The 15,265-nt window shown below is 42.0% G+C and overlaps 2 protein-coding genes across 2 annotated transcripts in view; one reads left to right on the forward strand and one right to left on the reverse strand.

The window, feature by feature from the left end:
* Positions 1-598: 598 nt before the first annotated feature.
* Positions 599-1,272, reverse strand: h2bk1 (H2B.K variant histone 1). The gene is made up of 2 exons (XM_084707903.1): positions 1,039-1,272; positions 599-965 (listed from the first exon to the last, which is right to left on the reverse strand). Exons 1-2 carry the CDS (start codon positions 1,156-1,158, stop codon positions 729-731), a joined length of 357 nt encoding a protein of 118 aa, XP_084564029.1. The 5' UTR covers positions 1,159-1,272; the 3' UTR covers positions 599-728.
* Positions 1,273-7,415: 6,143 nt separating this feature from the next.
* The window catches only part of asic1c (acid-sensing (proton-gated) ion channel 1c), a 58,344-nt gene continuing 50,494 nt past the window's right edge, over positions 7,416-15,265 (forward strand). The window contains exon 1 of the mRNA XM_084707205.1: positions 7,416-7,976. Coding sequence (XP_084563331.1) covers positions 7,419-7,976 — 558 coding nt within the window. The 5' untranslated portion in view covers positions 7,416-7,418. The remainder of the gene's footprint in view (positions 7,977-15,265) is intronic.

A 15,265-nucleotide genomic window follows, 5' to 3' on the forward strand; every position in this document is an offset into this window, starting at 1 on the left:
TGACTTCATTAGTGCTATTCTCATGTAATCAAGAACTATTCAATGAACAGACAATTAGACAGTTTTCCATGAAATGAAAACATTGGATAACAAGGCTCTATATTGTTCATTCTCTTCACCTATTCTTCTGGTGTAAATATTGGCCATTTGAAAATGCATACATGGACAGTTTGACCTTGATCTAATAACCCTTTCCACACAACTAAGGCATTTTCTTATGCAAATCTAGGTTTTAATGTAGGTCAGTTGATTGGAGCAATTTGATTTTGATTGACTAGATCAATCAGAATTTTAGATCAGCATGTTTATGTCTTGTAGCACAAGCTTTAGCTGCATTGCAAGTGTTTTAGTTGAAGTGACAGTAAGAACCTAAGTAGGATTGGTGACTGTTGAATGTTGCGTTGTTTGGGTGTTAAATGAATGCGGTTTAATATGGTTTTAGTCGTTTGATGAGTTGGCGGTTGGAGACTTCAGTGGCGGAATCGATTAAATTGTCCCACCTAGTGGTGAAAATGTATCATTACTGTTGATACACGTTTTTGTTCGTGACAAAAACGCTTGGTTCAAGCCTGAAGTAAAAATATATACGTGAATACAATTTGCAGTTTTGTGCATTTATTTACCCCAAATAATCAAATAACTGAAACAACTGAATTTAAATCAGTAGTGCTACTTCGGTTTGCTAAACTTTGTGCCATTGAAGGTAGGGCATTTGTAGACTTAGATATTTATTTTGAGCTAGTGTACTTAGTGACAGCTTTGGTTCCTTCAGACACAGCATGCTTTGCAAGCTCTCCAGGTAGCAGCAGTCGGACAGCGGTCTGAACTTCACGGCTGGTGATGGTGGACCGTTTGTTGTACTGGGTCAGACGGGATGCTTCTGTGGCAATTCGCTCGAAAACGTCGTTGACGAACGAGTTCATGATGCTCATCGCTCTACTAGAGATGCCCGTATCAGGATGAACCTAGGAAGCAAACACGTTCTCATGAAAACACACAAAGAACATTATTGGAAAATGTTTGTCGTTGGGAGCCCACCTGTTTCAATACTTTGTAGATGTACACCGCGTAAGTTTCTCTTCTTTTGGCCTTTCTTTTCGTCGTCTTTTTCTCGCCTGATACTTTTCCTTTCTTTTTGGTAACATCATTACTCATCATTGAACGTTTGTGTTAAGTTATTAATATTTAGTAGAATAAACATTGAGTTGTTGGCTACTACTCAAACACCCTATTTTGTAACACTATGGCCGGGCATCCCAACACACAATGTATGTCCACCAGTTTTTAACGGCTCATTAATTAGTTTACGCCCAGGTGGGGCTCAACAACAAGGTAATTGCCAATCAAACTAATCATGCATTGATACACAGGGGTGCGTCTGAATGTGTTTTGGTTTTAATCAAACTAAAGCAGTGGGATACTATTGTGCTACATGATACTTCCTGAGAAAATTCTACATTTGGATGATTAGATCCTCTATGCATGGGGCACCAAACTACTTTAATTGTGTTCACCAAAATGGTACTATGCACGCGAAATGTAGGTAGTCCACTTGGGGTCGCACTTACACTAGGATTTAGTGCATGAACCATAATACGTCGAAGTACTTCTATTGCAGTCCAAGTAACTTTTAAAATTAATTACACATAGCTTTGTTAAATTCTGTACTAGTCAACTATAAAATGCAGACTGGTTTAAATTATTTGATTAATTTATTTGGATTTTGTGTTTGATCTAGTATAGCATGTCCCAATAGGCCTTTCTACTTGTCGATAAATCCCAATGTTCCATTGCAGGAAGTAAACCAGATTTATTATGTCATCTATGAACATCCCTTGAAGGTAAGCTTTTAAAAATATTTTACACATAAATAATGTATCATGTGTTAAATTACTATTGTTTGTAAAAAAAAAGAGTTAACCATCACTATTAGCTTGGAGAAAGAAGCACTGCAATATTATTTATGTATAGTGCACAGTTCTTCATGGGAGTCAGGTGGCTGAGCGGTTAGGGAATCGGGCTGGTAATCAGAAGGTTGCCGGTTCGATTCCCGGCTGTGCTAAATGACGTTGTGTCCTTGGGCAAGGCACTTCACCCTACTTGCCTCGGGGAGAATGTATTTACTGTAAGTCGCTCTGAATAAGAGCGTCTGCTAAATGTAATGAACTTTTGCTGTCTTTCGAGTATTGATACAAGCGTAGATACCATAGATTCCATGGATAAAACCAGTAATGAACAATCTGCCAGGTGTTATATCAACATACGGTGACCAAACTATAACTGTCATAAAGTCAATTAATGGGCACTGCCAGCAAAACAAGGGCCTTCATCATCTTCCACATGCTGTGGAGAGCCAGAATTAGGTATATTTTGATCCATAGAGTGCTCGTGCTGTCTAATTAGAAGCACCTGTCCCCAAACTCAGTCGTCCTCAAGCCCCCTCACAGTAGATTGGTATTCTCATCCAGGGTCCTAGACCCTGCGCTCCCACTAATTGCTTCTGGCTTTTTCCTGGGCAAGCCTGCTGCATTCTATCAGCAGGAGAGCACCAGATTAACGCTGCCCTTATGGAGAACACGCTTCTATGCAAGGTCACCCATGGCTGCCATAACCACACATGTAGCCGTTTCCTAGATGAGCAGCCGCTGGTTCCTGAAGGGGGAAGTCGTATACGATTACCTGTCCCATGGTGTCATATCCACATCAGAAAAGAGCGTACAGTAAACAGCTGGGTTGATATGATGCTGCTTACCCATGAATCACCTGCTGATTATGACGGTCATCAGATTGTGACACTACCCAGCGTTGCACAACTTGCTACCCAACAAATTGCCAATGATTAAGATCTATAATCATTTTACAGTCACTATGCATTACACAAATCTTCGGTCAAGGCATTCAGTGTCTTCTGTCAACCATTTTGTTGATAGCTTGGCAAGTTTCAATACAGGAGCTAATAAACCAGATTAATATAATAGCTTTCCCCCATTATCGATTCAAATGTTGGGTGGTGCACATCTCCTTCATCCCTAATCACTGACGCAAAACAAGAAATAGCTGAAAAAAAAATAGTTAAGCTACACCACAGGCAACATTGAGTGAAAGAGTCTTTCCTATCAAGCAAAGATAACACCATTCATTGCCTTCCCTAACTACTGTTGCTATGGATTTATAGATGTCTGCTTGGTATCCATGCTGATCTGATTTGTTACAGGAGACTCATCGTTCCTTTTATGTTCATGGGTTTCAAATGATCACGTGTGCTACTGGTTTGCTACTCGAGGGATCAGGTTAACAGATTGTTCTTTTACTCATTGTGTCTGTTGTATTCTGAGAGTGTCAAGGTGCTGATGGTACAGCATCTACAGCATGTGGTCTGTGTGATGGGATAGCCACGGCTATCAAGGGTCGAGTACAATGTCCTCCACGCAAGGCTCGATCTGACCACTGTAATCTAAATCTGCAATCTTGTCACTGCATCGTGGGTGATGTCGCATGGGTGGCCGTCTCAACCCGGGTATCATGTTGTATCTCGATGTCTGTAGTTAAAAACCCTGAGGCTAAATTGTTTTCAAGTGGGATCTAATATCTTCTCTCAAGCCCAAGACATCTCTGTAAACAGTTTAGTGCCCACAGTACGCAGGTGTGTTAATGGATACGGTTGTTTCCTTATAGATGTTTCAATGTCTAAATCTTATTTTCAATGCCAACGTAGCTGTATTACAGTAGATTATCCATCATATCCTAAGTAGGCAGAAAACAGTAAAATAAACACATGGCACAAAACAGGCTGAATGAGAATAAGGCCTGCCACCTCAAGGACTGAGATGAACACTTTACCAGCTGGCTGTTTTTCATCAATTACGGTCTAAAGTTGTATTTTCTGTAAGATTAAGAGAACGAGGGGACAAAAGGGAGCCTCGAAGCTGTTAAAGAAGTTCCTAGCCGTTCCCAGCTTCTGACTGAAGGAGAGTTTTCTTTTGGGTTTAGATTAATATGTTAGCAGCACTGAACGTGTGGGGATTTGTGAGTGGATCGATTACTGCTTAATGATGCCATATGGAAAGACCTTGGCAGGATATGGATACAGAAAATGAAATCCACCAAAGTAATGCACTGATGGAAATGCAGAATGATGTTTAAGATTGGCATTTAATTGCAGGTTATGATGTCCTGGAGTCCGTGTTGTCCACTCTGGGAAATTACTTGTTCAGGAACTTAGCCCAAATGCAGGCATTTTTAAATTTGTGTTCAACTCTGTCAGAGACACTGAAATACTTACGGGTGTATTGAATGTCACACGTTCTGATAAGGCCAAACAAGGCCAGTTTAATTTAGGTTACCTAACCAATGAACCTGCACCCCATCTGTTCAGTGTCTGATTCATTATTATTTAATTGAATCTACTCGGCCCTGCAGCGACCCTTGGTAGAAACAGGCAGTGTAATATTCTTGCTTCTCTCTCACTTTCAATGAACATTGCAGTGGTTAAGTTATGCTTGGATGCTGCCTCACTGGACTGGTTGACATTAGACTTGTCCTGTTGTACAGATGTGTGATGCCAGACTTAACTTCCACCCCCTACTCTTTATAAGTTCAGTTCTGTGTGAAGTGTGGCCAGGTGGTCTAATAGTTCAGTAGCGTACTGAATCACTAAAGCACAAAGCCAATAGTTGTTTCTTTTAATCGGGAAACAGAATAGAAAGAGAATATATATATTGGGGATCGATTTGCTAATACAAGCAATGATAATTTGGCAGTCTGACATTTGTGTACCTTAATGCAGTTGGAATAGATAGAATTATATATTTTAGAGGCCAATTATTCATATGCTACGTCACAAGTTTCATAACCAAACACATAAAACTGAGGATTGAGTGTGTCAACGTCTTTATTTTGCAGCAGAGGTGGATTGGATTCCATTCACGGTTTTTGAACAAATAGAATAATCGGGTGTCTTGGTTTCTGACAGCTTGTAGCCTCAAAAGAGGGGGTGCATCTCTTCCACCTCCCACATACAATACTGTACAGCACCCACGTAAGTGATGCATGCCTAGGTAGCGCGCCAACATGCTTTCCATACATTGCCATTCATAGGAGAGGTGTTGATTGGAAGCAGGAGCTGGCTTGGTGGTTAGGAGTGGCTTTGTTATGTGTTGGGGAATATGGGTTTTAACTGGAAACTTTCCATTGCTCAAACCACTGCAAACGCCTTCTCTGCCCAAGATGTTGGATGGCAGAGAAACACAAGTGTGAGCAGAGGTGTATGGAGTGCCAGTGTGCCAAATGTAGCACCTCAGGCACCATGTTGTGTCTCCCTCATAGAACGTTTTTCAAATTGCATTTCTTTGGTGGCAATATCCGTTTGACATTTATTTCTCTCAGAAGTTGATGGATGAGGCGGTATTTATGGTATCATCTCAGTTTCATGTTACAGTATGATTGTGGCTAACGGTTGCTATGTCGTGTGTGCCTGGTTACTAGGACAATGTATTGATGAAATTCTTCTGGGTTGCGGTCATATCCTTAGTAATGCACCTATTGTCATGATAATGTGGCTTCAAGAGGTAGCCAATGAGTGAATCTTGTTTGTTCTTAAGAGAAATTAAAGGGTTTGGGTTATATATGTGGTGAACCTTTGACCCCAAATAATGGCCCAAGCCCATTATTGGTCAAGCCTCAGTCCTATTGGTCAAGCCTCAGTCCTATTGGTCAATACTCCTACACGTAGGGCTGCAGGCCAGTCTTCCTTGACTGGGAGAGGGGGGTGAGCCCTGATTTGTTAACTCAGCAATACCCCCCCACCCCCACCCAAATCTGAAAGAAACGAAATGGCAACATCTTTCTCCATCCTCTCGCAAAGAGCACACCCCTTTCAAGCAGAAGCTCTTCAGAGCAGTGTCGGGTTCACATCCTAAATCAATAGGCTTCTAGAAAAGAAAAAAAAAACGGTGGATGGTTCATATGTGTCTCAGTGCTCAGAGTGAAAAGGGTAAAGTCAACGTCCGGGTGCAAGGACCGCATCCTTGCACTAAAGATGAAGCACGCGCTCACAGTTCTGCATCGTTACAACCTGTGGCTTTGCACTGGGTGATCGTTAACGCTTTGACGGCAGACGACACACTCTTGACTGTTGAAATGCATTAACAGGACCAGAACACAAGTCAAGTTCCAGTCCAGAGTGAGAGGCTCCCCCTGCGAGCACAGGGACACGCAGGGAGAACCGCCTCCCGGCAGTGGGATGAATCCTGACTACTAAAGAGGGAGTGAGCAAGCGGGGGAGAGAGCGAGCGAGCGAGGGAGGGATGAGAAGAGCGAGCGAGAGAGGGAAAGAGAGAGTGTGGCGAGAGAGAAAGAGAGAGTGTGGCGGTGGTAGTGGAAGAGCGAGCAAGCTTGCAAAAGAGAGCGAAAGGCTCCAGCCAGCAGAATATAAATCTGGCGCTGAGATCGGGAGGGGGGATGACAAAGAGCTTGTGGTCTTCTTGAAGCAGCCTCAGTAGGCAGGCTGGCGGCAGGGGTGGTCGCGAATCACCAAGAGGTGGGCTTCCCTTTTTAATTGTGGATCAGCACGAGCGAGGAGGAGACTGTGGAGACTGCGAACACTGGCTGTCAGTACAGAGGCGGGTCGGCTGGAGGTCTGACCCCCAGACCCCTCTCTCGCTTGTGGCCGAGACAAGAAGAGAGACACAGGGACAGGAAGGGGACAGCGAGGGGATCTGTGAGCCATCTCTTTCTTTTCCCCCCACCCTCTCCTAACCCCCCCCCCTCTCCTAACCACCCCCCATTCACAAATCCATGCATCCCATTTTCACAGCAATGTAGAGGCGTTCTCTCTCCCCGATTGGAGGAGGAAGGCTCCCATTGACTGCTGAGGCTTAAGCCCCTCTCTCTCCAAACGCCAGTCCCTTTTCATTCCATTTCCCGTCTCTTCCTCTCCCTTTTCTTCACGTCCGTTCTCCACCCCCCCCCCCCTTCTAACCCCCCCCCCCACCCCCACCATCCCCAATACCACCCCTCCATCCATCCATTTGTTCTGTTCATTGTCCCTTTGACACTGCTGAGGATTCAGGAGGCACTGCCTTTTGGTAGAAGTGGGTGTTTTTGGAGCTGTCATTGTGTTTAGCTCTGCTACAATAGACAGCTGAGCGCGAGTGAGCCAGCGAGCAACAGAGATAAGAAGAGCCCGCAAGAGGAAGGGGAGACCCGGGACCACGGGAACGGCACGCACATCCCGTGGAAGGGGAATTGTGATGAAAGAGAACCAAAAAGAGGGACTGACAAGCATTTGAACATAGCTGTCGTTATTGACGGCACCTGCTCTGACGCCGGTGTTTGGCTTCTGCCGTCCTGTTGCTAAGCAAAGTCTCCAAAGCTGAAGTTCTCATCGGGTGGCTCACTGTGTGAGTGTCGTCGCAGCCATGAAGGGGGACTCGGAGGAAAGCATCGAGAGCATCAGGCCTTCCAACCTGCAAGCCTTCGCCAACATGTCCACCTTGCACGGCATGAGCCACATCTTCGCCTACGGCCACATGACGTTCAGAAGGTTCCTCTGGACGCTGTCCTTCCTGGGCTCGCTGGGCTTACTGATGCTGGTCTGCATGGACCGGGTGTCCTACTACTTTGAGTATCCCCACGTCACCAAGCTGGACGAGGTGGCGGCCCCCAACCTTACCTTCCCCGCCGTCACCTTCTGCAACCTCAACGAGTTCCGATTCTCCAAGATCACCAGGAACGATTTATATCACGTGGGGGAGCTTTTGGCCCTGCTTAACTCCGATTACAAAATTGCCAACCCTCATTTGGCTGAGCCAGAGGTTCTGGCTGCCCTCAAGGATAAGGCCAACTTCCCAGCCAACTACAAGCCCAAACTGTTCAATATGACTGACTTCTACAACCGCACAGGTCATGATATTGGTGACATGCTTCTGCAGTGCACATTCCGTGGAGAGGAATGCTTCCCAGTGAACTTCTCTACCGTGAGTATCCATGGTTTCACTTCTACTGCAGGTCCTTTTCTCCTCATAGTTGTGCACTTGAGTTTTTGTTATGCTTTTGCACACAGACTGAATATGTTCTGTGAGTTTCCAAATGACTCAATATGTAGTTCGGGTGACTTCCTAACACATTTAGAAATCAAATAACAAGGACCAAAATAAACCATGTGGTTGAATTTAAGCCCATTATATTCTCCCAGGGTCCACAGAAGGCCACCACTGGGTGGAACATTTTTATTTTCACAGTTATTGTACACGCAGATGCAAACAGGGCTTTGAAGCTTTCCTGTGAGAATTGCCGCTCACCTGAAATTTGTTTCTTTGCATAACATTTAGCCAGTGTTACTCCAGTGTTACTGAAGACGTATTTTATTTGTATTTGCCCTCAAGGGAATCCTGTAAAAGGATGGAATAAAACTATATCCGTAACCCGTCACATACTGGGTGTTACACTCTATGACATGAAAATACTACAGACTACTAGAATGACCAATTGGGAATGAGAAAGTCCAAAACAAAGAAAATAGATCTGTGTGTATTTTAATTAGTATAATGGGTACCAGTGTCTCCTCGGTTCTTTTGGTCTAAGGGTTGTGGGTGACCACTGAAATCCTCAACCATCAGACCAAAACAACACAAGGAGTGTGGCAGTGTTTGTGTCTAGTATCCGTTGCCTATCTTTGATATTCACAGAAGCCACTCTGGTAAATGTGATACATATGTATGAGAATAATTATTTAGCAATCAGTGATCAGACAGGGGTGTGTTTGTAATGCATTTAAAATGCCTCATCATAATAAGGAACACACTGCACTATGCACCACAGTAGACAAAACAATCCTGTTTAGAGAAGCTAAAGTTTCTATGAGAAAACTATTGTTCTTCTTACAAGCCACCTTGTTTGTCTATCTCTCCAGCATATTACTCATCCCTATAATCTGTCATCAACTCCAAATCTTGAAAGGAGTTTCTTTTGAACCTGTGTGAATATTCTCCCCTTCGTGAGCACATTAGGTAGTGTCTCATCATGTTTACATGTTGTATGTCAAGCTCCCATGCGGTTGGAGGTCTAATGTGACCACTGCTGAACATTAACCTGGCGTTAAGGAGCCACAAGAGAAGACGTGGTTATCTAGGTGAAATAAACATGGAAAGCTTAAACGTTCGGACACAGTTCCATGACTAAGCTGTAATCCAATCCAGCCACCTCTCTTCTGCCTTTTCCTTAAATCCTCAATGAGATCTTCACTGAGCACCTTGTTTGCTCATTAGCTTGCTCATCATGTCAGCCCCGTTGGCTTGCAGGTGGAATCAGAAACGTTCCAAGCCAGTCCTAACCTCAAATTTGATCCAATCAAATAGTTTCATTGGCATTATTCACTTATAGTTATTCAGTGATTCCACTGCCTTTCCTGGCAAGGCTTGTGTTATTGGATTTATTTCCAATATGTTTTGGTCAAACAGCATTGTACACCTGTTAGAGGAATACTGTATGATCTCCTTACAAGCCTGTTCTACTGACTAGTATCTTTGACATTGGATAACAGATAGATGAGAAAGTATCAGATCAAGCAAAGGTAATATGTCTCACTACAGTGCACAAGCTGTATTTGCAAGACAAAAATGTGAGAAAGACTTGTTTTCTTCTAACATACCAGATGTTTTGGATGGAGGGTGATCTATTCCTTCTTTCACATGTCTGAAAGTAGTTTGATTATTCAACAAGAGGTTTAATTTGGCTCACAGGATAGAGTAGTTCAAACTCTGCTTATGTGAAACCTGTCCTATCCTTTTTCATTTAGAAATATTTTTCCAAATGCTATCCCTATGATAATGCTGTGAATTAATTCCTTAGCCTTCAAAATAATCAAACCAGTGCTCATAGAATTATCTGTCATTTCAATTATGGTTCCTTGTTCTTTTTTTAAGTACATTTTTTGTTGCACTATGAACATCTTAGTTCGTGTTTGTTGGCAGGCAACAGTAATAAGTTTTGAAGAAGCAAATCATTCCCAACTAATTTCAGTTTTTAATGCTTGATTGAAAAAATTTGCAGTGTCAAAGAGCTGGCTGAAGTAGGAGACACTAGAGCTTATCTTTCAGAATTCAGATTCCATTGTTGATGCTGTTGTAAAACACTGTAACCTGTCATGACGTGGCTACACTTCTAGAGCAGTTAACAGCAGCGCATTGTGCGACATGCACCAACAACAGCAGTGCATGCTGGATGCTTTAATGGAGTGGGTGAAGCACTACTTCCTCATACTGCATGATGTACTGTTTCCCTGCATAGAGAGACGTGTTTGTCTGTGGCGGGCCAAGAGCCATCACTACATACTGATCCAGTATAGTGTTCACTGCTACATCTGATCACAATTATTGGTAACACTTTAGAATAATGGTCTTTGTTAACGATTAGCTCTGTAGGAAGTTATAGGTAGTACTACATTAACACTAAACTAATACTATTAACTTATATGGAACCAAGATTAACTTTGCAGTAAGTAATAGCAAATTTAGTACAAAGGTAGTTCCTTAGTAGTAGGTCTTTGATCATTACTAAATAAATATATCTTCATTGAGAACTACTTGTGAACTATGACCAATTGAGAAAGAATAACCAATTAAATACTAATCACAAAAGTAACAGGTCTAAAAAGTTAACAATTATTTTTATTTTTTTTACTCTTATCATGGTCATAACATTTCAGAAGCTTGTGCCTCAAATGGGTTCTTTGTGGAAACCAGTTTATTAATATTTTATCCCCCCAAATACAATTAGCTACTGGTTGAGATTGTGACTAGTACTCTTACCAAAGGATGAACGTATGTTCTCTGTTTATTTAAATCTTAAACATAGAATAATACAAATATGGATCATTTGTTAAAAAATTGTTGTAATTAGAAAGTGATGCTGACACGCTCATGATTGGATTAGTTCACAATTATGAGCTCTTAAGTGTCAGTTCAATGTCTCAGACTCCAAAGACCTACCTTTATGTTACAATAGCCATCTGAGGAGAACTTCTCTTTAGGATATGAATTCACTGATGTTCTCTTGTCAAAAACAATTTGCATCTTTAATGAAGACATGGGCTGCATTTATGTAGCAATAAGCGCAAAATCACATCTTCCAGATTACAATGTTTGTTAGAATATCACTAGTGCCTCACAGAAATGTATGCCTGTACAGTGTGTCAAATATAAAATTAAATGACTTTTTATATATATTATTTGTGAAAAACATGTTAACTCCTCACTAATTACTCAAGCCTTACCTTGTCATTCCGCAGGAACTACTAGTGATCTGGACCATTATTTCAAAGTAAAAAAACATGTTAACACTTCACTTACATGTCACCCCGCAAGAACTACAACATAAAACAACTGCAGTGATTGGATCTACCATTTTTTTTATTATATGCACTGGAAGATTTCCATGAAATCATAAAAGAAAATCATACATAATGCAAAAAATGCACATGGGCATTCAATAATAAAGCACTTTGTATAATATATCTAAATTAAACATTCTTTGTTTGGCATAATGATGAAACCTAGCATTTCAACAGAAATTCTGTATTTTGGAATAAAACATTCAACACATTCAACAAACTGAGATGAGAAACTGACTCAAACATAATGGCTGAATAAGTAATAAGCAGTGTTGGGTTAGTTACTCAAAATAAAGTAATAGATTACACATTACTAGTTACTTTTTTGTAAAGTAATGCTTTACTTTACTAGATGACTCACTGCTGAAAGTAACTAGTTACACTACAAGTTACACTACTTTTGGATTACTCTGTGACATCATGTGTTACAACATGTGTAAGGCAAGTCGACTGGATTTGGAAAATGGCCCGGCCGGAATTTGATACTTTCGGAACAGCAGAAAGACGCACAAGCAGTCACATCGAAATTGCCCTCATAATCATACAGTATTACAGTATGATCAAATATTGGGGGGGGATGTGTCCCATAATCATACAGTTTGATCAAATATTGGGGGGGACGTGTCCCATAATCATACAGGGGTGTGTTATAATGTTAATATTCATAAACTGGTTTCCACGAAGAACACATTTGAGGCACTAGCTTCTGAAATGTTATGACCATGTTAAGAGTAAAAAAACACAATTGTTCACTTTTTAGTAATGTTACTTTTGTGATTTGTAATTATTGGTTATTCTTTCTTAATTGGTCATAGTTCACAAGTAGTTTTCAATGAGGATATAGTTATTTAGTAATAATCAAATACCTACCAAGGAACTACCTTTGTACTAAATTTGCTATTACTTACTGCAAATGTAATCTGGGTTCCATATTAGTTAATAGTATTAAGTTTGGTGTTAATGTTGTACAACCTATTACTTCCTGCATAGCTACTCGTTAACAACGGACCAGTATTCTAAAGTGTTTCCCAAATATTCTCTCACACCAAAGCCATAGTAGACATTAGGCAGCGCCCACTGTTATAAAGGTAACTTGATTGATAGCCTGCTTGTTAGTAAAACATTAGGACCTTGTTCAACTTTGTTTGGATATGTAAAAATATGTGTGGAGATGTTTCAATACTTTCCATATCAAAACAGTGGATCTGTATGCAGTGGCAGCATACCAATATTTGGAGAGATACCACTAGACAATTTCAATTATTTAAATGTCCTCAGAGAGGTGTGGGAGAGAGATTTACAATGCAAAGGATTGTGGGAGTGATGAGCTTTGACCTTGAATAAATGAGGAACGGTTTCCATTAAGTCTGAAGCGTGATGAATCTTGGAAAGCAGTCAAAAATTCCCTTATTGTAGAAAAGAAAACAGAACTTTTCATTTCCAATGGTCACTTAGGGAATTAATTTGTCCTCTCCATCATACCACAGTTCATATATAGTTCTCAATATTTAAAGTGAACACACAGTAAGGTGGCACATTGTATGGGTATAAGGTCACATTTATTTGATTCTCCATTTTTTGTTTTCTCAGTACTCGGCTACAGAAAGCGAGGCTATCATAACAGCGTGTACCGAAGAGTTTATAGGTCTTGTCAGTCTGCAGGAACAAAAGGCAAAAATATTTTCAGTTTTGGCTTTCACTGACCTTCAGTTTAGTTAAAATGCCACATTAGAATCAATTCAGTCCGTAATCAACACAGTTAAACCACAGTTAAAGAAAAAACAATCACCCAGCCACTCAACAATGGAGCACTTCAGAAGGCTGTCAAGTTCCAATGTGGCAATCTTTTAATATTACAATCATCCCTGCTCTCTAGACAAGGGCGATGGCATAACATCCTTGCCCCTGTGGCAAGCTAGCAGGGGCCAAGAACAATTGCTATCCTGATAGCAGACCAAGTTCTTCTGGATATTTCTGTTGACCAGCTGTGTGGAAGAGGCCTTGCCCAGGGTATGCAAATTGATTCTCCATCCTGTGATGGACACGGCAGCGGTTGAACAAGTGGTTGATTATCATAATCTGATAGCTTGGAAGTAATGCCCCAGTCTTAAGACTTGACAGGTCATGACAAGTCCCTCAAGGGTGCCGCTCGGCCCTTTTCTCACGCGTTCAAAAATCTGTATTCACCGGCGCGTTTTGCTGAAGCTCCGTCCTCTTTAAGAGGAGAATTGGCTTTCATCTTCTTTTCTGGATGACAGCAGGTGTCGAGGAGGTGAAACATGGCTGTGTGTGTGTGTGTGATGAGACTGATTGACACACAGCCCGTCACGGATCTGCTGAAGTCTTGGTGCCGTTCAGCATGAGAATCTAAATCTAGACCTCTATCTCATGCTGCATGCTTCAGGACATCAGGCCAAGACACCTGGGTTTGCAGTGGATGAACAGAACAAATGTTGTTTCTCTGTGATAAGCACCACATCCTCTCTCTAGCGCTGACTGGGGACGAGCGTGGGGTGAACAGCCTCCATTTGCACACGAGTGAACATTTCCACTAAACCACGGCAGCAAAACAGAGGAGAACAAAGGAACATGCAAGTCTGGAAATCGGTCCTACATCCAACATGTTCTGTATGTTTGTTCATTTCTTCCAGACTTTGCTGTGAATGCCCGACAACTCATGAGCAGCTTTGAAGAGTTGTAGAATCGTGTGTTTTCCTTAGAATTGACTGTAAACCACCCGCACACTGACACACAGCCAGAACGAACAGAACTCATTTCACTTCATGCCTCCATGATTACAATCTTTCACAGCTATAAATGCTGCTGCGACGGCAACCTAATTTAAATTCAGAGACTGCAGTGTTAAGCTGCGGTGTTGGGCTGCGGTGTTGGGCTGCGGTGTTGGGCTGTGGTGTTGGGCTGGGGTGTTAGGCTGCGTTGTTGGGCTGCGGTGTTGGGCTGCAGCGTCAGACTGCAGCTCCGTTCAGGATCGCAGGGCCTGGGATCACTGATGTGGAGAGGAGAGGCTAAATAACGCGCAGGTCCCACTCATGACAAAGGTTAACTGAGACCCATTTTCATGTAATGAGAAGCAAGCTGATTTCTTGTTTCTAAAGCCTGTAGAACATTGCTAAGATTCAATATCAGGCGTTCCTACAGATACACTGGCGTGATGCATCACTGAATGGTTATGAGAGACTGTACACTCTCCAAAAAAGGTAATGGCTTTTTCACAAGAGTACGCTGTCCTTCTGTCAGTGTCGTTTGGCCTGTTCCAGTGTGATTATACTGTACAGTTTTGCCTAATGGATCAGTGACTGATGACATTGTATTATAGGACGGTGTAAGCTGTTTGCATTACATGAATATTTTAGACTGTACAGTTGTAATGTATAGGAATGTATATAACAATAGTAAAGTAAAGGGGGAAATTACATAAATTAAATCCGATTTTGTGACCTTTCTTAGTTGTCAACCCCAGGGAGTGTCCTCTCAGGGGAGGACATGCAAGAAATAACCCTGGTCTAAATCAAACGTGGGCCCCTGTGTTTAGCCCAAGTGGTCCACATGCTTACCCGGTGAGCCACAACAGTGTCTGAAAGAGGGCTACAATGTGTAAACTGATCCAACCATCAGGTCGTTCATGCTTTGCATAACTGGCATTGCTTTTGCAGAATCGGCTGGCAGTTCTCCTGAGTGGTCAGTCGACAACTGTTGAACCCTGGCTGTGGGTCAGATGGCTGAGTGGTTAGGGAATCGGGCTATTAATCAGACGGTTGGATTCCCTGTTGTGCAAATTAAGTTGTGTCCTTGGGCAAGGCACTTCACCCTACTTGCTTCAGGGGAATATCCCTGTACTTACTGTAAGTCACTCTG

Source organism: Hypomesus nipponensis, chromosome 10, assembly GCF_054491055.1.
Source record: "Hypomesus nipponensis isolate SF chromosome 10, ASM5449105v1, whole genome shotgun sequence".
NCBI classification, from domain to species: Eukaryota; Metazoa; Chordata; class Actinopteri; order Osmeriformes; family Osmeridae; genus Hypomesus; species Hypomesus nipponensis.